Here is a 20,915-nt window from a genome sequence, read left to right as displayed (position 1 = left end):
CCAATTTCTGGGAGGGGCGCTGTGATCGAATATGCCGAGTGGAAAGCCACACAGAGTCCCCCACCTTCAAAGGGTCCCCTTCCCGTCGTCGCCGGTCGGCAGTAGCTTTGTAGGCCCGTTTGGCCCGGTCCAACTGTTCCGGCAGAACCAGGTGGAGGGCCTGCAGCTCCTGGACAAAGGCATCTGCTGCTGGTACTGATGAGTTTGGCATCGTTCTGGGAAAATAACGTGGGTGGCGTCCGTAGGTGGCCAGGAATGGGGTCTGACGTGTGGAGGTGTGCACTGAATTGTTATACGCGAACTCGGCCATGGCAAGGAGGTCAGCCCAGTCATCCTGCTGGTAGTTTATGTAGCAGCGCAGGTACTTCTCCAAAGTGGCATTGGTCCGCTCCGTCTGCCCATCGGACTGTGGGTGATGGGCCGAGGACAGGTGGACCTGGGTTCCAAGCAGTGTCTGGAGGGCCTTCCAGAAATGCGAAGTAAATTGCACCCCCCGATCTGAAACCAGATGCCATGGAATTCCATGGTGCCGGAACACATTTTGGACGTACTCATACGCCAGATCTTTGGCTGTAGGTAGCAATGGGCAAAGTACGAAGTGGGCCAGCTTGGTGAACAGGTCAACAAACACCGCAATGCATGTATGCCCTTTAGAGGGTGGCAGGTCCGTGATAAAATCCATGGAGACGGTTTCCCAGGGCCCCTCGGGCGTGGGCAGCAGTTGTAACAGTCCCGTTGGCTTCCCTGGAAGGTCCTTGGCTCGCCGGCATGTATCACAGGACTGCACATAGCGAAATACATCCATCTGCATACGGGGCCACCAGAAGTCCCTGGATAACAGGTGCAAGGTCTTGTACCTCCCAAAGTGACCAGCTGCTAGGGTGTCATGGGTAAGCTGCAGTACCTCCCCTCGTAGCGCACCTGGGGGAACATAGACTCGGCCCTCATATGTAAGGAGGCCCTGTTGCAGGAGGTAGCCTGGGGGGTCTGGCTGAACAGGGTCCTGTAGCACCTGGGTGGTGCGTTGTGCCCAGGGGTCTTTGCTTTGAGCTTGCTGGATCCGATCCTGCAGGGCATCTGGGGCATTGGTGGCCGCAAAGAGCTCAGGAGCCAGAATGGTTGTGGCTGGCGGCTTCTCTCCTGCCCGCCGGCTGAACTCAGGTTTCCAGGACAGGGCATCTGCCAACTTGTTCTGTGAGCCAGGGATATATTGAATGGTAAACTGAAAGCGGGAGAAGAACAACGCTCATCGGATTTGGCGTTGTGTTAGGTTCCGGGTGGTTTGCAGAAGTTCCAAGTTACGGTGGTCTGTATGCACCACCACAGGGTGCCGAGCTCCCTCCAAATGGTGCCACCAGGTCTCAAAGGCAGCCTTGATGGCCAATAGCTCCCTCTCCCAGATAGTGTAATTCCGCTCGGCTGGGGTGAGCTGTCGGGAGTAGAAGGCACATGGTTGGAACACCTCGGGGGAGGAGTGTTTTTGTGATAGGACTGCCCCCAAAGCAGTGTCAGAGGCGTCAGCCTGCATGATGAATGGGAGGCTTGGATCTGGGTAGACGAGGATCGGTCCGGTCGTAAACCGGGTCTTCAGGGTTTGAAAGGCCTGTTGGGCTTCCTGGGTCCATTGGAATGGCAGGCGGGGTCATGTTAATCGGGTCAAGGGGACGGCCAGTGCAGCAAAATCAGGAATGAACTGTCGGTAGTAGTTCGCAAACCCTAAGAAGCGCTGAACCTCCTTACGGTTTCGGGGAGCCTGCAAGGAAAGTACCACCTCGACCTTAACGGGATCCATCTTTACTCCTTGGCTGGACACTCGGTGTCCCAGGAACTCAACTTCTTCCCGGTCAAATTCGCATTTTTCAAGCTTGGCGTACAACCCATGTTGTCTGAGTCTTTCCAATACTGAGCACACATGCTCCCCATGGCTGGCGGGGTTGCGGGAGTAGATCAGGATGTCATCCAAGTAGACGATGACATAATGGTCGAGGAGGTCCCGGAACACATCGTTGATAAAACGCTGGAAGACCGCTGGCGCATTACATAGGCCAAAGGGCATTACCAGGTACTCGAACTGGCCGTAACGAGTCCCAAAGGCCGTCTTCCATTCATCCCCTGACCGTATCCGGATGAGGTTGTAGGGTCCCCGCAGGTCTAGTTTAGTGAACCAAGTTGCTCCTCGGAGCCGCTCCAAGAGGTCAGGGATCAGAGGTAGTGGATACCAGTCTCTGATCGTAATCTGGTTAAGGGCCCGGTAATCATTGCATAAACGCAAGTCCCCTCCCTTCTTTTTGACAAACAGGACTGGTGCAGACGTCGGAGAGGCTGAGGGTCGGATGAACCCCCATGCTAGGTTTTTCGCCAAAAAGTCCTTTAGGGCTACTCGTTCTGGCTCTGATAACGAGTACAGGCGTCCGTTGGGAAGGGATCTATCAGGAATCAGGTTTATGGCACAATCGTAGGGTCTATGGGGAGGTAGTTGATCAGCCCGCTTCTCCTCGAACACGTCTGCGAACTCTGCATAGCGGGGTGGCAGCAGGGATCCCTGGACACTGGCGTCTGTGCTGGCGAGCAACTTCGGGCAGGGATCCGGCTTCCTGGTCGGAAACTGGAAGACTTGGCGCTTCCAGTCGATGAGCGGGTTGCTGCCCAAGAGCCAGGTCAACCCCAGCACCACCAAGAAGTGTGGCATGCAGACTACATCGAACTGGACTCGGTCCCGGTGGCCCTCCACAACTACCTCCACTGGCTCAGTCTCATGGGTTACTGGACCGGATTTCAGTAGACGCCCGTCGATGGCCTCCACCAGGGCAGCAACAGGTTTCTCGTGCAATGGGATGTGGTGCTGGTGGGCAAACTGCTGGTCCATGAAATTCCGGGAAGCGCCGGAGTCGACCATGGCGCGGGTTTCCACGTGCTGCCCGTCTGGCAACTGAAGGTCTAGGTGGAGGAGGAGGTGTCCCCCTCCGATGTCGAGGGCCCCATTGGTGTAAACCTCTCACCCCGGTCCGTGTGGGTCGCCGTGAGCCGGGGCTGGTCTTTTGCTGCACCTTCGGGGCGGCGCTTTTCCGGGCAGGCGTTGGCATAGTGGTCGGCCCCACCACAGTACAAGCAGAGGCCCTGGGTGCGTCGCCTTGCTTTCTGTGCGGCCGTCAGACGGGGTCGGGCCCCGCCCAGCTGCATGGGCTCCTCTCCTTCTGCCCCATTGGAGCGACTGGGGCGGAGTAGGGGACTGCAGGCACCAGCCGGGGGACCCCTCGCCACCAGGGCTCTCCGCTGCGCGCCTGTCTCCGGGCTTCCAGACGCTGGTCAATGCGCTGGCACAGCACCACAAGGCTTTGAAGGGAACTGGGGCGCTCTGTTTGGGCCAGCTCGTCCGCAACCTCATCGGACAAGCCCTCCACGAACTGGTCCTGCAGTGCTGCCTCGTTCCACGCAAGGTCCTGAGCTAATAGCTGGAATTCGGTTGCATAGGTGGCCACAGACCCCCGTCCCTGGCGGAGCCATCGTATGCGCCGGTTGGCGCTCTCAGCCTTGACGGGTTTAGCGAAGGCTTGCTGGAGCTGCTCCACAAACCTGGTGTAGTCTTGCAGCAGCGGCAACGGTTCCAGGAGCAGAGGGGTAGACCATTTGGCCGCCTGGCCTTTCAAAAGACTCAGGATGAAGCCTACCTTGGTCTTATCATCAGGAAAGTCTCGTGGGCGCAGGCTGATGTACAGCTGGCACTGGGCTAGGAAGACAGGAAACTCCTCCACATTGCCAGCGAACTTCTCAGGCGGGCTCACCGGGCACTTGGGCGGGGCCGGTGGTGGCACTGCTGGAGCTTGCTGCTGAAGCTGTTGCTGAAGCTGCGCCACAGTGTTGCTCAGTTGGGTCACTGTCTGCTGCAGCGCCTGGTTCTGAGCTACAAGTGCAGCAGCTGTGGCTGCATCCATGCTGCCAGTAGCTGCTGAGTGTGGGGTGGAAGCAACGTGTCACGCACAGGGCTGGGCACAGCAGGCAGGAGGCTCACTGGTACTGCAGGGCAGAACACAACAGGCAGGAGGTCAGTAGTCCAGAAGTCAGGTCAGGTGTCAGAGCCAATACGTCAGTCAGAGAGAGGAGCAGGCAGAAGAGTAGTCAGAAAGCAGGCCGGGGTCAAAATCCAATCCAGCAGCAGGGCAGGGCACAAGGCAAGGCAAGAGCATCCAGGCGTAGAGCTCTGGTAGCAGGGAGTGGCGAGCTGAGTTGCTTCCACGCTTGGTTTCCTCGGCGTCTTCCTTTTATGCTGTCCTAATGAGGAACAGCTGTTGCCTCTCTCTCTAACAATTCAGTTCGGTGTTGCACCTGTAAACGGGCACTCCTTCGCCTATCCAACAGAGCTGACTTATCTCTATGTTTCCTCCTTTCAGCTGGCCCCAGGTGCTCAGGTTTCGCTTTTGCTCTGGGGGAGTCTTTGTCTCTTACAGCCTCTGTGGAGGTTTCCGGCTGTTCCTCATCCCTGACAGTCTCTGCAGAAGCTCCAGGCAGTTCTTGCTGAATTCCCCCTGGAGCAGCAGCAGTGGTTTCTGACTGCTCTTCCTCTCCAATAGCTTCTGCAGGGGCTTCTGGCTCTAGAGAAGACCCTTCTGGCCCTTCCTGCTCATCTTCTGAGGAGGACTCTGAAGCAATAGGTAAGGTGGCCAGTCGAGGCTGGGGCTGACTCATGACAATTTATGGACTGAAACAGGCTGCAAGGGCCTTGGACCAGAAACTGAACCAAATGCTCATCAAGCAAGGATTCAAGCAAGGTGGGGCAGAATGCTGCCTATGCTCAAAAAAGACAACAAATGGACTTTTATTCTGATTTATGTTGATGATCTTCTTCTTTGTTATGAAAATCAGCAAGATTGTGATGAAATAATTCAGCATCTGAACCAAGAGGTTGAGGTGAAGTGTCTTGGAAATGTCAGCTTTTACCTCGGCATCCAGATAGAGTAAGAGGAAGATGGAAGCTATCTTCTCAATCAAAAGCAAAAGATCATGGACTTCCTAGACTACATGAATATAAAAGATGGAAGACCAACATGCACTCCAATGGAAACAGATTTCCTGAAACAAGATAGAAACAATGAACCTCTGAGAAACATCAAAATGTACAGAGAAGCAATTGGAAAACTGCTCTACATAAGTACAGTACATAGCAGCAGCAGTTGGAATACTGTGCAGGAAAAGTGCATCACCAAGTGTGAATGACTGGAATGCAGTCAAAGGACTGGCAAGATACCTAAGAGGAACTGCACAACTGAAGCTCAAGTTACCAGCAAGCAACAATCCCAGACTAGTGGGATTCATTGATGCTGACTGGGCAGAAGACACTACAGACAGAAAGTCTACCAGTGGACGAGTGTTCTTCTACAGTGGAGGAGCAATCAGTTGGACAAGCAGAAAACAAGACCTTGTAGCAGCACCAACTACAGAGGCTGAATACATATTAGCAGCAGAAGCATGCCAAGAACTCAAGTGGATTCTACAACTGTTAGAAGACTTGGGGATAGATGAACCCAAACCTATACAACTCTTTGAAGATAATCAATCATGCATAAAACTTGCAAAGACAGAAAGAATTGGTTCAGGAACCAAGCATATTGACATAAAGAGTCACATTGTGAGAAACATGCAAGAAGGGCTTGCTGAACTACAGTACTGTCCTACAGAAGAAATGATTGCAGACGTTCTCACCAAGCCACTTACCAAAGAGAAATTTCAAAGTCTACGTGAAAGGCTGGACTTTGTGGACTTTGTACACTAGACATTGAGAAGAGGTGTTGGAAATAGCAATGTCTGGTGTACTGCAGCAGCAAGAAGGGAAGGAGAGCCTTCTACGCAGGGGGCAGCAAGGATCACTTCGTTTAGACAGTGAGAGCAGCATCTGGAATGTGCTCTCAAGATATTTTTAACCTTTAAAAATAATAAAAAGAGGTTGTAACATGTATTGATAGCTCAGCATTGGTGAATGTGGGTTGAAGACAATTTTCCTAACCTGAAATAGTCCGATTGATATGAATGTAAGTAACTGTAGAATGGTTAATACCAAAGAGACAGTTCTGTAAGGCCCCGCCGAGCCCCACACAGCTGATTTTTAAAGAAGAAATATGCTACGGAACTTATTCACAGAACTTCCAGCAATATCTGATTTGGCTTTCAGTCTGACATTTGTGGCAAGAAAGATTAAGAGCTTAAATCTTCTTAGATTTAAGGAGAAGAGTGGTGCTCATTGGAACTGAGCTGCTAGCCACAGAGCTGCTAGCTTGTATTAGCTCTATCAGAAATGTGTGTTGCCTCTTTAAGGCTTTGAATGATGGGAATTGTAGTTTATACTGTCACCAACGGGACGAGAGATATTCGAATCATTAATTACCTTGTTCCTGTGTTTTGTTTATGACCTCTCTTCCTCCCTTTGTCTATACTGGGCATCTCCCATGAGTAAGGGGATAGATGACTGCTTTTACCGTACCTTAAATAAACTACTGCTATAATACACAGGAAGCATCTTTCTCTTGGCTGAACTGTAAGTTGGCTCTGGGTCATTTGCAATGGAATCCCTTGGGTCAGCAGGTAGCTAAAGAGGAGTGGTAACCTGGAACTCCAGGACAGGAACCAAAGAGGTGTTTTCCTCTTGTCTTTTCGAAAAGCTGTTGAGCCTAAAATTCACAATGAATTTTGCAGCCCTGGAAATCAGGAAATAACAATATGCTTGGATGAGACTTTTTCTGTCCATTGGGGGAGGGGGGAGAATGCACTCTTAGGATTATCTGAATTAAATCAAACTGAAATGTATCACTGGGTGTGTGTGTTTGATTTTTGTATTCATTTTATTATTATGTCCGTTAAACTGACAAAGGGGATACTCATCATATATATTAGATTCAAATCTAACTCTGTATTACAGTCTGAATTTTTTTTAATTTGCAAATTTCCTCTCAAAAGAAAAAAAAGCTGCATCTGAGCCTTTATGTCTCCCATAAAATCATCCAGACTTTTATATACCAAAAAGGACTCAAAACTCCACTAGAGGGCACACCAAATGTTTATAGTTCACACACTGACTTTTTAAAAAAATCAACAAGCTGAACTTCTTGTTTGGCAACAGATTTTCTGTTTGGGGAGCAAGCTTGCCTCATTGTTGGCAGATGGGTTGAAGGCCGACCAGAGACGGCACCCTCTCCACTTTTAACACATCCAGAACATAACAGCTTGATTTTATTGTATTGTACATTTTATTTTATTGTAAAACTATTTGCTTCTGGAAGGAGATTACAGCTGCAGGACAAATGGAAAAGGCTGGTGGGCCAAAGATTGAAACAATTAGGCTTTGTTTCTGCCCTCTTACTATCAATAGAGAATGGTAAATTACTTTGGCTTAAAAAAACAGCAGTTATTGGAGCTTGATTTTAGAAGTACAAACCTGCATGCTAAAAGGGTGTGCTCTGTTTCCTATTATGGATTAGAACCTCTGGTAACCCTCCCTACATATTTAAAATCTATTCCTAAATATCGTAATACTTTTTAGGCAGCCAGATTAAATGCCGTTCCATCGCCTAAATTAAAAGGTCTATTTGCAGGAGCTCCTTTTTCAAAATGTTTGTGCTTTTGTAATATGGGGAAGATGGATACTTTGGCTCACAATTCTTGAACGCCCTTTATTCAGAGAACCTCAACCAAGCAAAGGCGGAAGGGTTCTCAAACTAACCATACAAATAACAGAGGCAAACCACCTCAGAACCCGAAAGAACACTACACAGTGTCCAAATATATCCAATTATTACTTTCAAAAGGCTCATATGTACAGTCAATCAATATATGCAGTGAATCACAATAAATACAATAAATATATATAATTCCATTAATCGTCCATTAGTTCCTAAACGATGTAACATCCAATCCGGTGAGCAATCCTAGAACGAACATCAATACTTCAGTTCACAATTTCAATAGTGGCTGAATGATCCACTCGAAAGTAGGTTAGAAGATTGGCGGTTGGCCAGGAGATTGGCAACGAGCTTGCCAGCTGACACTGACACTGTCAGTGGACTGACACTGAGATCATTTGCAATCAATGGTTGAAAGATTTGGGGGATCCTATTATGGATATTATTGATTTGGGCATTGTGGGGAACTGGCTGTGAAGAAGGAGTTCCGAAACGAGTTGAGGACTAAGCTGGCAAGCTCGTTGCCAATCTCCTGGCCAACCGCCAATCTTCTAACCTACTTTCGAGTGGATCATTCAGCCACTATTGAAATTGTGAACTGAAGTATTGATGTTCATTCTAGGATTGCTCACCGGATTGGATGTTACATCGTTTAGGAACTAATGGACGATTAATGGAATTATATATATTTATTGTATTTATTGTGATTCACTGCATATATTGATTGACTGTACATATGAGCCTTTTGAAAGTAATAATTGGATATATTTGGACACTGTGTAGTGTTCTTTCGGGTTCTGAGGTGGTTTGCCTTTATTCAGAGAAGACAGAGAGAGATTGATAACTTTGCTGTTGGAGAAAATGGACCTATAGTGATCAAAGTCTCTCTTTGTGATAATGATCCAAGTACTACTAAGTTTCTGGCTTCTTTTCTGTTAGTAATCCAGCACAAAATTAAAACTAAAAGCCTTTTATAATTTGAGCAGGCCTCATAGGGTTTCCTCCCCTTTTTCGGTCATAGCAGTGTGGCTAGGCTTAAGGCTATGGCCATTAAAGCCATACCATAAACAAGGATAGAAGCAGAATTTTTTTGAGAGGTGATTTCTCACATTTTAAGATCCGAGCGGTAGTGTAAAACTGTATCATCATAAAAAAGTCTATACAAACTCTGAACAGGAAAGTTGCAGTTGCAGGAATACCCCTTCCACCCAATATTACTTTCATTTTATTGATCAAAATAACACTGCTTACCTGGGAAAGCTGATGCAGGGGCATACATGGGAAATCCAGATGTAGTTTGAACTTGTTGATATCCTGGAGCAGGTGGATATCCTGGCGCAGGTGGATATCCCGGGGAAGGTGAATATCCTGGTGGAGGTGGATAGCCTGGCCCTGGATTTTCAGGAGGTTCAGGTGTAGGCTTATTTGCTGGAAGAATGCAAAGACAGACTTATTTTGTGTCTCTAGTGTTTTATCCACGGTCACTTTATAGTGTCTCTGAATCAGTTCTGCTTCCCATGTTCTCCAGAGTTCTGCATGTGCTGAGGGGTCATGGAAAGCAGAAACGAGGTTTGACCGGTTTTAACCGGTTTTTCCACCTGCGCTCATTCCCCGATTTTTTTTTTAAAAGCCGATGGCATGCTGCAAGCATTTCAGGTTCTGTCAGTGCAGAATCAAATACTCTAGTTCTGCTTTTCAGCCCCCCTCCTTTTTTTCTCGGGAGCTGATTGGTCTATCATCCTCAGCTCCCGTTACTTTTTCCACCATTTTTTTTATTAGTGATACCACAGTAACGCTGCTGTTGATGTGAGAACCAATTTTTTTTTATTAGCAGAAATGCAGTAATGCTGCTATGATATGACCACTCTTTTTTGTTAGGCAAAGAAGTAGTAACGCTGCTATGATATATAAACAATTTCTTCCGGTTTTTTTTGGGGGGGGGGAGTCAGCGGTACTGTGGTAACGCTGCTGTGAAACGTAATACATTTGTAATGTATGATTTTCCTCAGAAAAGTGATCGTCAGTGTTTGAAGTTACAGCACTGAAAATGCCATGAAGCATAAAACATCTAATATGGAATAAGTTTAGTGTTCCTCCTGCAATGGCAGCTCTTCACCCCGTAACGTTTCTGTGATGTAGATTTAGATCCTGTTAGGTAAATTGTCCTCTTGGCGCCAAAAGCATTTTTCCCTCACTGTGCTGTTTAGTGTCATTCTCCTCGTAACAGGTTCATGGATATGGCTGCTATTAGAGCCCCTGGAGGCAGAGGGGTATCTTGGAGAGAGCTGAAGTCGCTTGATCTCCTTTATAGATGGGGGAAGGAGAAGGCGCAGGAGGCTCTGGCAGTGAGTCACCTGAACATCAACACCTTTGAGAAGATCACACAGGAGATATTGGTCAGGAGGCACAGGAGGACGGCTTTTGAATGCCGCACAAAAACCAAGGCTATGTGGCAGGAATACACTGGTGACACATATTGGAAAGGAGCAGAGGAAAAGTGGTAAGTTCTTTGGGGGACTTGAAGGGAGGGATGGGACAGAATAATGACAGAAGAAAGCAAAGGGGAAGGGAAAGGAAAAAGTGGGAAGGACCTGTAGAAACAGCTGCGCCTCTGGGTGCACGCTTTGAATGAGCTGCTGAAGACGCAACCCTTCTTCCAGGCACAAGCCTGCTGGACGCAAGGGCACCCAAAGACCATTCCGGGGTAGGCGGCTGCTGCTCTCTCCCAGGATGTCTTCAAGTTGGGGGTGGGGAGGGGGGCTTGTGCCTGGAAGGATTTGCGTCTTCAGCAGCTCATTCAAAGCGCAAACCCTGAAGCGCAGCTGTTTCTCTAGATTCTTCCCACTTTCCCCTTCCCCTTCGCTTTCTTCTGTCAATATTCCGTCCCCTTCCCTTTCACAGTCCCCCAAAAGAAATTTGCTGCTGCTGCTGCCACTGCCACTAGTACACAGCTGCGGGCCATGAGGAAGGGTCTGCGGAAATAGCGTAGCAACGAAACTACGCAATCGTGAATTAAAAAAAAAAAACACCAACCCCCCGGAAAACATGCCACTACGTCGATTCATTCAAACGAGGTATTCGATAGTGTAAAATTACACCCAGACTCCAACTCGAAGCTGCTTCTGACGGTGCAGAATGCAGGAGAGCCATGCTGACTCCATTTCGAATGGATCGAATACTGATTTACTGGCTTCATGCATAAAACACTCCTGTTTTCTCTAACTACTTCATGGCCCAATGTGCAGTAGGTTCGGTGGAATGCCTGCTTATTACAATAATGTATACAGAGATTTAAAATCCATTTGTTTATACATAAAGCCGAAAACACCAAAGCAAAATACTTGAATTAATACCCTGGGGGACTGGCGCATGTGGAACACAGTCTACTCAAAATGCTAATTTATTGAACCCATTTTATCACAGTGCTCTTTGTTTACATTTTCAAATGTATGAAGTGTTTTATTTAACAAACTTCAATTTTAACTTTGCAAGTTTCATAGCAACAGTAAATTCACGAAGCTGGAGAGATATTTTAGCATATTTCCAATTCTGAAATTCAAAATATACTAGCATTATATACCTTTATCAAAATATCTTTGCTTTGTTCATTACCAGTTGCAACATCTTTGCTCCTTTTTTTTTGTGGCTGCCCAGGAAAGCATGCATAACTATTCATCATGAAAACTGCCATGTGAAAGGTTTACATTTTGCTCAGGAGAAAGTAACATGGGCCGATTCCACACCACCTTACCTCCCACGTTTTTTCCCGATATTATTGCGTCATGTGCGAGGGCGCAATAATCACCCGCGTGTTCACATCACCTTCTGACTTCCGTCTTTCTTGCGCGACGCCACGATCACATCCCCTCAATAAAACCCGCAATGAACACACGGGGTGTGTGGTTTTGCTGTGAAAAGTCTTGTGCCTTTTTTTTTTTTAAATCAAGCGGACATGATACTATCCTGTCCTGTCGAAACCACACCCCATTAATTGGTGCTGATTGGCTCTTTTTCCTACCACCATCGATAGTCTGCAGTGATTGGCCCCCTGTTTGGGCGGGCAATTTTGAAATGTTTTTTAATGCTGGGTCCGTGGAGTTTTTATCTCTGTTGGTAGTAGGTGGATTTTTGGATTGCTCCTCATGAAACCATTTGATTAAGGTGGGTGATCACCTGTGATCGGGGAGGCGTCACCCACTGCGGACTCGTTGCCCCACTACATGACACGGGTTCCGCGATGGGCAATCAACATCCTGGTCCGTCCTATGCAGCATTCTCCCCAGCTTTCATCTGGAGATCCACTCTTGCAACATGACGGAGCAGTCGAGCTGAAAGCTGACATGACAGCTGGCACAGAAAAATGTTACAAAGTGGTCCGTTCTTATTCCGGGTAGGTACATGGTGGTTGACTGAGTAGCGGTGTCGGCATACCGATGAATTGCCCTTCCTTTTTTTCCTTTAAGTGAGGGGGCGGGGCCACGGAGATGAGGGGTGCGGATTGATTGGGTGATGCTTTAGGGGATGGACGATTTAATGAGCTAATAGCGCGATGAAATTTCGGTGGTCTGCTGCGACGCCGTAGTGGTACCATTACGATTTTTTTTAAAAAACCGTGTGAACAGAGGAACGTGTAGCGCAGTGGCAGCGAAAAACTAGCGCTAAAACTAGGTAGTGTGGAATCGGCCATGGTTAAAAAATGAACAGTAGTCTTGTAGCATTTCAAAGACTAACAAAAATTTAGTCCAGCAAAAGCTTTTATGGACTAGAGCTCTTTTCTTCAGATGAGAGTATACCTCATTATGCAGCTATGCTATGCAAGTGATATGATTGAATGTAAGGGTTAAGAAGACATGAAATTCAGGAAGCACAGGATGAAATGTAACTGTAAAATTCAAATGTAATCAAGAAAAATATAGAAACCATTCACTAGTTATGCTAAGCTAGTGGAAAACTCCTACCAGATACTGCTGCATTGGGATTCATATACAGTGTGATCCTATGCAGAGTTACTCCAGTCTAAGCCTACTGAAATCAATAGGCTTAGAGTGGAGTAACTCTGCATAGGATTGCACTCTTAGAGGTTTCACCCTACCTCTTCTGCAATGTTGCAGAAAGATTTCTGAGCACTATCTTAGCAAAACATGAAATTTCTCACATATTGCAGAGTTATCTAGTATAGCATAACCAATGATCTCTCTCTCTCTTTTATGCTTAGCTATCGCGTTTTGGAGGTCTTTCATTCATAGAATCGCCATAGGCCGGAGACGACTTGACGGCACATAACACACACACACATCAACTATGTACAATTACATTTCACTCTGTTCTTCCTGCATTTCAGGGCCTCTTGACCTATTTGTTTGATTTTATACCCACTCTATGAAGCCTCTGCATAGTGAGAATTTGTAGCATCTAGTCCATGAACACTTAATCTACAATAAAATATTTTAGTTTTTAGGGTGTCACAAGACTATGGTATATTTTTGCTGCAGCAGTCTAATACAGCTACCCCTCTATAAATCACTTAGCTCAAGTTTGTGATGCCTCAAACAGCATACATATATTCACATCATGAACAAAGTGTAATGCCCTGAAATATAAATAAAACCAATTTTTAAAAACTCAGGTAAGAACTATACAGTTTTATTCGGTGACAGGCAGAAGCATGGGTGATTATTTGGGTGATGGGTGAATTTGATGAATGGGGAAAGCAGTAAGTGTCAGAGGGCATAATAAGGGCTATATCATTCAAGTTAATCAGGAATTTCTTTAAATAATCTGCCAATAAAACAGGCCAAAGCACATTGATCCATAGCCTATTAAATCATGCATACTTCTGGCTGTAGGCTCCATCAAATGAGCCTCTCTCCCAGTCTCCACTATGTCTGTAAGGGGGTATTGACCATCTAGCCCCCATATATGAGCGACCATGCATGGTTAAGCCGCACCTCCACCAGATGCTATATGGTTTTTATACGGTGAGCAGGTATTGGACTATAAATGACCAATAACAACAAGAATAATCCTGCTTCTATAGCATGGGATATGTAATGTTTAGCAACTCTCTACTTCTGGCAGTATCAGATAACAACAACAACATTCGATTTATATACCACCCTTCAGGGCAACTTAATGCCCACTCAGAGTGGTTTACAAAGTATGTCATTATTATCCCCACAACAAACACACTGTGAGGGGGGTGGGGCTGAAAGAGCTCCAGAGAGCTGTGACTAGCCCAAGGTCACCCAGATAGCTTCAAGTGGAGGAGTGGAGAATCAAACCCGGGTCTCCAGATTAGAGTCCCATGCTCTTAACCACTACACCAAACTGGCTCTGGAGCAAGGAGCCCTCGTGCAGATAAAGCATTGCTGATGATCCTTATTTTTTTATTTATAGCCTGTTTTTTCTCCCCAATACAGACCCAAAGCAGCTTATATCACATGGTTTTCCTTTTCTCCACTTTATTTTCACAGCAACCATCCCATGAGGACAGTTAAGCTGTCAGACTGTGATGGCCCAGATTCATCTAGAGAGCTTCCATGATAGAGCAGAGAATGGAACTCAATTGTCCCAAGCCCTAGACATCTACTCTGTTATGCCACATAAACTGGCATGTGAAGATGCATATTCCAAGACAAAAAAACAGAGTTCTAAAAAGGAAACAATGTTTTACTCACGTTGCATTTCCATGGCTTTGTATGCAATGCTATCTGAAAAATAAAATACTTGTATTTTAATATAAGCATACTTATTTCACACACCCACCCCATGCACCCAGTTTTCTGCTTTGGAGTCACTGACAAAACAAATGTATCACATTTGGCCAGCCTAAATCAAAGATGCCGCAAAGCCTACTTTACTTTTGAAGGACTTCTTCCAGAGTTATTAGGTGAGCTGCTGAGACTCATACTAATAAAGGAATTAAGTATGCGCAAGATTCATAGGCAGAACTTCATTTTCAAGTCAGTTTTCTTGGTTCCGAGTGTCACACCCTTCCTTACACCAGTGAAACTTACCACATGACACAGAGTTTTTTTCCATGAAAAACAAAATCCCCTCTTCCTATTTAAAGTTGGGTCAGTTCCATTTCCAATGTCAATTCTTTCAATATTGTCAACATTTCAGTTAAAAACATGCATATGTGAACTGCGATCATACTACAGCAGTTTTACAATTGCATAAAGAGTTATTCTCCAAAATTCTAAAACGTATTTATTTTATAAACACCATAAAGAGACCCACTGCAAAGTTAAATCCATTAAAGGAAACCATTGCAGTCAGTTTACTCATTCCCCCTTGCTTCAGAACTAAAACAGACTAAACTATTGTAGAATAAATGAATACAACATGTGTGTGTACGTTGGGGTGCTTTTACACATGTGCACAACAGGATGGGCCCTCAGGCAGCAATCCTTCATCATTGGTGTACACAGACATCCTGAACAGTGAAATGTTGGATGACACGGAGTCTGAGAATTCACACTGTAAGGGGAGGGCCTGCTGTACGTACAGAAATCCTGAGGTAAAATCCACGGTTAAAAGGATCACAACCAGCAGAAGGACCTTGTCTATCTGAGGCTCCGAAAAGTTGTGCCAGTTGGATTAGACCATATTGAACTTGGTGGGCATGACTAAAGAATAAAAACAGCTAAATTCCTGTAGTGTCTGAAGGTACCAGAAAAGCCACCTATATACACCAGAACCCATATTATTTGTCTAGAAAAATTGCTATCCAAGCTATGGATTTTAAATCCTTTCACAGGGCAAGTTAGTGTTAGCGTTTTACTTCCTGACTTGTAAAACAGGATTATTTATATCACAAGATTATTTCGAGGATGAACAATACCAGCATCCTAACACATTAAGTAATACTCAAAAAGCTATCGAAATAACAACGAGCAACAGGTGGAAATAAACGCAGAGCAGAAGCAACGAGCATTACTTTCTAGAATTTGGAGTATGGCTTCTGCTGGATAGCATCTCTTGGGGACTGTTCCTGCTTGGCAGAATCCACCTGGATTCCATGGAACCATCTTGCAAGGAACCACCCACCCACCCTGTCTTTTGAGAAGTATTTAGAACTCTGTGTTCGTGATCTCAGTTCTAAATGGGTGTGGGAAGTATTTTATCTCTGTGCTCAAAGACCCACCACTGCCTCTTACAACTTAAATATCAACTGAGCCCTCACTTCAAATAGTAGTAAACTACAGAGGCAGGTATATTAGAAAATGACTCAGATTAGTATACCATTCCACAGTCAATATCACATCACATTCAAAGTATTCACAAACAACACCGAAGCTTAATTGTTACCATATGACCCTTCCCTCAGATATCTGCCTTCCCCTGTCTCTGTACCAGAAAAGCAGTACAAATGGCCACGTAGAACAAGCCTGTAAATTGTTACCTTATGACCCTTCACTCAGATATCTGCCTTCCCCTGTCTGTATACCAGGAAGGCAGTGCAATTCCTCCTGCAGAACAAGCCCATCAAATGAGTCATCCCAGAAATTCATGGATCCGGTGCCACTTTTTATTTTAACGCTATCACCTCTTGGTCCTTCCTAAGGGCTTGGAGCAGCTAGGTTGCAGTTTATGCAGATAGGAAAACAGTAGGATGGATATCAGGTCTCTGCATGGAAGTGTAGTGCAGCTGTAAAGTGAACACTGGATTAAGAAAAAAAATGAAAAGGGACATTTCCCCACATCTTAAAAATAGTGCCCCCCTACCAGAACACTGGTGGCTTCTTTGCGTGATATCTGATGTCACCATTTCTGAAAACGTAATCACTACTGCATGCCCCCTTTTGGAAACAGAAATTGCGCAAAAGAGCCGCCAGTGTTCTGTGAGTCTTTAAGATGTGGGGAAATGGCCAAGGTGTCCTTTGGGCTGCTTCCACCAGCACAATATACTTATGCAAACCACATTTAGACCACGAACTCATGAATCAGCCACAGCAGCCGTTCACCATTACCTAGACCTCCCCCCGCCCCAGTATCTCAGTATTAATATCACTCTGCTGAGATTCCTGAACTCCTACAGCCCCCACTCTCCTGGCTTTCTGCAAATGATGCCAAACTGAATTATTCAAAAAGGCTTTTTACTCAAATGGGAGGTCTGTATTGTAGGGATGGGGTCTCAGATGCTTCGCTAATGAGTTAGGGACCATAGACTTCACTATTATGTTGATTTACATATTATCTGTTGCTTTAAATATGTACTCCTATGTACTACCTGTGCTTTAAATTGTCTAATGTCAATCCTAGAAGTGATTACGTTCTGTTTCAGTATTTTCTTCTATTTTGTATTGGATTCTTGCTAACACTATGTCTTTTTAAACTTATATCTATTTACCCTATGGCATTTTTTTATGGAAATGTCCTTGATACTGTATGGAAATGAATTTCATATGGATTGTACTAATCTCATACTGTGTAATCCACCTTGAGTCTCAGTGAGAAAGGCAGACTATAAATGACAAATAAATAAAAATATATATATATTGCAACACTTGGGGTAGTGGGTCAATTTATAGGGTTACCAATAATTCTGGAGAAAAAACATCCGGAGTCTGGAGAAAAGCCCTTTAACAGAGGTTTAATTGGGGAAAATCAGCACTGAAGATTTCAAGACCTCAAAGTAAACAACATTCTATTAAGCCTCCGTTAAAGGGACTTTAAAAAAAAGTCTAGGTGATGGCAGCTGTGCTCACAAGTGGGAAAAGTAGTTGAAGCTGTTCAATAGGTTGTTGGGAAATTCCTAGCGATTTGGGGTGGAGCCTGAAGGGGGCAGGGATTGGGGTGGGATGGGGCCTCAGCAGGGTATAAAACCACAGAATCTACCTTCCAAAGCAGCCATTTTCTTCATGGAAAGCGTATTTATGTAGTTTGGAGACCATACGGTTTTCCAGTAGCTTCCTAGGCCTCGCCTGGAGATTGGCAACCCTATGGTGTTAAACTAACACGGCAGTCATTGCTGCATAAATAAATGTTTAAAATACGTCTTGTATAGTAGCATTTCCGCTCCTGACAATTTAAAATGCACAATTAGTTTTGCCAGGAAAGAGCGCGCATGTTGGAAAACAAGCTCGTTCCCTAAGGCGTGGTCACCCGTCTCTCCTCGCCACCGCTCCCCCCCCTCCCATAAAGCATCTGCAAGAAGCAGATTTGGGGCGTATTCGAGGACATTAGCAGCTTGGGAATAGGGTAAGAAGTCCTTTTCCTCCCCGCTCCACCTGTAGCTATGATGGGCGATAAAAGCAAGCCCTGGCAGCAGAAGTAATCTCCGACCTGCAAAGTTGAGCTACCAGCTCTTCGCAGCCCGATGAGATCATTTGTGTTTCTCCAGCCCACGCGTGCTCGGGATATAAGCGCTTGTTAAAGCTCAAGGGCTCGTTTATAATCCTCCCAATGACGATGATTTAGGGTTAGAGTTGCCACTTTAAAAAGGGTAGCAATCGGTGCTGTTTAAGGAGCTGGACAGCAGGCAGAAAAAAACAGGGGATCCCCCTTCCCGTGCAATAATAAATGGAGGGGGGGGCGGAAACTCTTCTGTTGAGGATGACCCATCGGTGATTTCCCACGTGCGAAATAACAAAACCGCGACTGAAGGCAGAGAGCTCTGGTTTCCTGCCTCTTTTGGTTTCCTTGTAACTTTCTGTTGGTTGGGAAAAGAGCGGAAGTAAACTGGTGCCCAGTACAGAAAAGCGGGACCCTGTCTTATTCCGCTGGCTTCTCCCCGTGTTTCTTACCTAGGGAAGAGCGCTCCTTCGGAGGTTACTTCGTGGCTTTTACCTCCTCCTCCTCTATCTAGATCAGGCGAAGAGAGCGGCTCCTCCTGTCGAAGACCCGCCCTGCTCTGCAGGGGAAGGGAGGGCTGCGAGGGACTTGACAGCAGCCCACATTGGCAGCCGAGAAGCGAAAGGAGAGGCAGGAGAGGCCGGGGCAGCCTTGCCAAGCGCAGGAAGAGAAACCGGCCCCTTCCTTTCCCCACCCAGTGGAAAGCTCTTCTTATGCAGCCGATCGTTTTTACAAGCTTTCCAGCTGCCTATTTCTCTATACCAGACCCAGCGCTTAAGTGGTTTAGGAACTGAAACTTCCTAGGTGCTCAGTTACCAACCTCCAGATGGTGGCTGGAGGTCTCCCGGAATAACAATTCATCTCCAGGCCATAGGGATCAGTTCCCCTGGAGAAAATGGCTGCTTTGGAGGGTGGACTATTATGTCAGTATACCCTTTCCCCCTCTTCAAACTCTTCCCTCTCCTGGCTCCACACCCAAAACCTTAGGGAATTTCCGAACCAGGAACTGGCAGCCTTACAGGAGGTCCAAAAACAAAAGCCATCTGATGCCTTTTATTAGCACAGGGGCAAAACAGTGTACAAACTTTTGAGTTCCTCAGAACTCTTCACAAAAAAATGAGGAGGAGGGAGCTGCTTCAGGCCATTATCTTAAGAACTCCTCTCTGAATTCGGTGCATGATGTCACATAGATTTGACAGTATGGTAGATCTGGGTGGAGCTGATATCAGGTTGCACATCTGGTCCTCTGGCAAGAATAGCGGAACAGTGGTAGCCTCCAATCACAAATAGAGATGGGTACAAATCACAATACAAAGCAAAAAAATACACGAAACAGGCTGGTTCGTGGTTTATGAAAACGTGGTTCATGGGGCTGCATTTTCCACGAACTCCACGAATTTTTTTACCCCGTTTGTGAGAGTCATCAGCAGTTTCTGAAGCCAAACAGGCTGGCGCCTTGATCCATTAATTCCCACACGGGGGGTGTGTAACTGACAGCCCCGTTCTCCTGCCACAGGAGAATGGGGCTGTCAATTTCACAGACCCCACGCTGGGTTCAGCCAATGGGCTGAAGCTGGTGTGGGGTGAATGAAGCTGACAGCCCCGTTATACTGCTGCTCAGGCGGCGGGAGAATGAGGCTGTCAGTTTCACAGACCCCGCGCTGGGTTCAGCTGACGGGCGGTGCGGTGCAGGGTGACAGCCTTCTCCTGCTGCTTCCCAGATTCAGGGGAAAGGGGGCTTTCAGTTTCAAACACCCCATGCCAGCTTGAGCAGCTGGCGCCGGGTGTTTGAAATGCCACGAACCAACAAATCAAGTTGTGAACTAGGAAAAGTTCGTGGAAGTTTGTGGTTCTTGGTTTGGGGAACTTGATGAACCATGAATCACGTGGTTTGGGATTTTTTTGTTCGTGCCCATGTCAAATCACTAACAAATATAAGAACCAAGTGAGTGATCAGATATGTCTCTAACACTAAATGGAACACACGGTTTCTTTAATAGGCTGAGAGTGAAGGAAAGTATCTTTTTACTAAAATTCCAAGGTTCCCTTGACAAGACTTTCTAGAATTATGGCAGTGCTACTGAGAAGGCCTTGTCTGTTTGGGGCAGGTACAAAGACAGGACAGCAGGACTGGAGTCCTGTAGCACCTTAGAGAAATTTCCAGAATGTAAGCTTTCAAGAGTTAAACAAAGACAGGAAGATCTCTGAAGTGGACTTCAGCGCATATTACTGCTGCTACCCATAATTTATCACTGTGGCCCTGTTGCTCTTGTTTGTGTCACATTTTTATTCCACCCTTGTTCCAGAGAGGTCAATGTGGTGCGTTTGATTCTCACATTCTCTTAAACCTATGAGGCAACCTAGGCTGAGAGAGAACAACTGCTTCACTCAGCAAGATACATGGATGAATGAGGATTTAACCTGGGCCGATTCCAGATAGCCCTCCGCATCCCGAAACGTCGCGCGTCGTCGCGCGGAAAACGCGAAATATGTGCGACCTCATGCAAAACTCGCGCGAGAAAACGCCATATTTCGTGTTTTACGCGCGACGTTTCGGGATGCGGAGGGCCGTCTGGAATCGGCCCTGGTCTTCCCAATGGCAGTCCACTCCCCTGCGCCACGCACTATACCACTACGCCATAGGCAACCAGGCAGCCATCACAAACTCAGAAGCAAGACCAGGGGAAGTCAACTATTTCTCTAAGACCAACAATGTAATCCTGAGAACTATTTCCATCCTGAGAGTAAGCTCCACTGAATTTACCCGAGTAGACATGCTTGAGATGGCGCTGCTAGTGACATATAGAAAAGAGAAATAAGATTGTATATTACCCAGAAGCACCCTCCCCCCATCTTTTTTTTTGCCTGTTTTGCTCTCTGAAATATCTATAGCATTGGTCCCTTTTCCCATCTAAAATTATTGTTGTTACCCAAGAAATAGACCTCAAA

General features: G+C 46.2%; 1 protein-coding gene across 1 annotated transcript in view; it reads right to left on the bottom strand.

The window, feature by feature from the left end:
• LOC129331867 (phospholipid scramblase 2-like) overlaps nt 1-18,570 on the bottom strand; it is a 39,784-nt gene extending 21,214 nt beyond the window's left edge. The window contains exons 1-3 of the mRNA XM_054982493.1: nt 18,419-18,570; nt 14,345-14,377; nt 8,919-9,095 (exon numbers count right to left, since the gene is read on the bottom strand). Of these exons, the coding sequence (XP_054838468.1) occupies nt 8,919-9,095; nt 14,345-14,357 (190 nt within the window). The 5' untranslated portion in view covers nt 14,358-14,377; nt 18,419-18,570. The remainder of the gene's footprint in view (nt 1-8,918; nt 9,096-14,344; nt 14,378-18,418) is intronic.
• Nucleotides 18,571-20,915: the final 2,345 nt, after the last annotated feature.

Source organism: Eublepharis macularius, chromosome 6 (genome assembly GCF_028583425.1).
Source record: "Eublepharis macularius isolate TG4126 chromosome 6, MPM_Emac_v1.0, whole genome shotgun sequence".
In the NCBI taxonomy this organism is placed as follows: domain Eukaryota; kingdom Metazoa; phylum Chordata; class Lepidosauria; order Squamata; family Eublepharidae; genus Eublepharis; species Eublepharis macularius.
The sequence above is the reverse complement of the archived record's forward strand: the minus strand, read 5'-3'. Positions and strand labels throughout refer to the sequence as shown.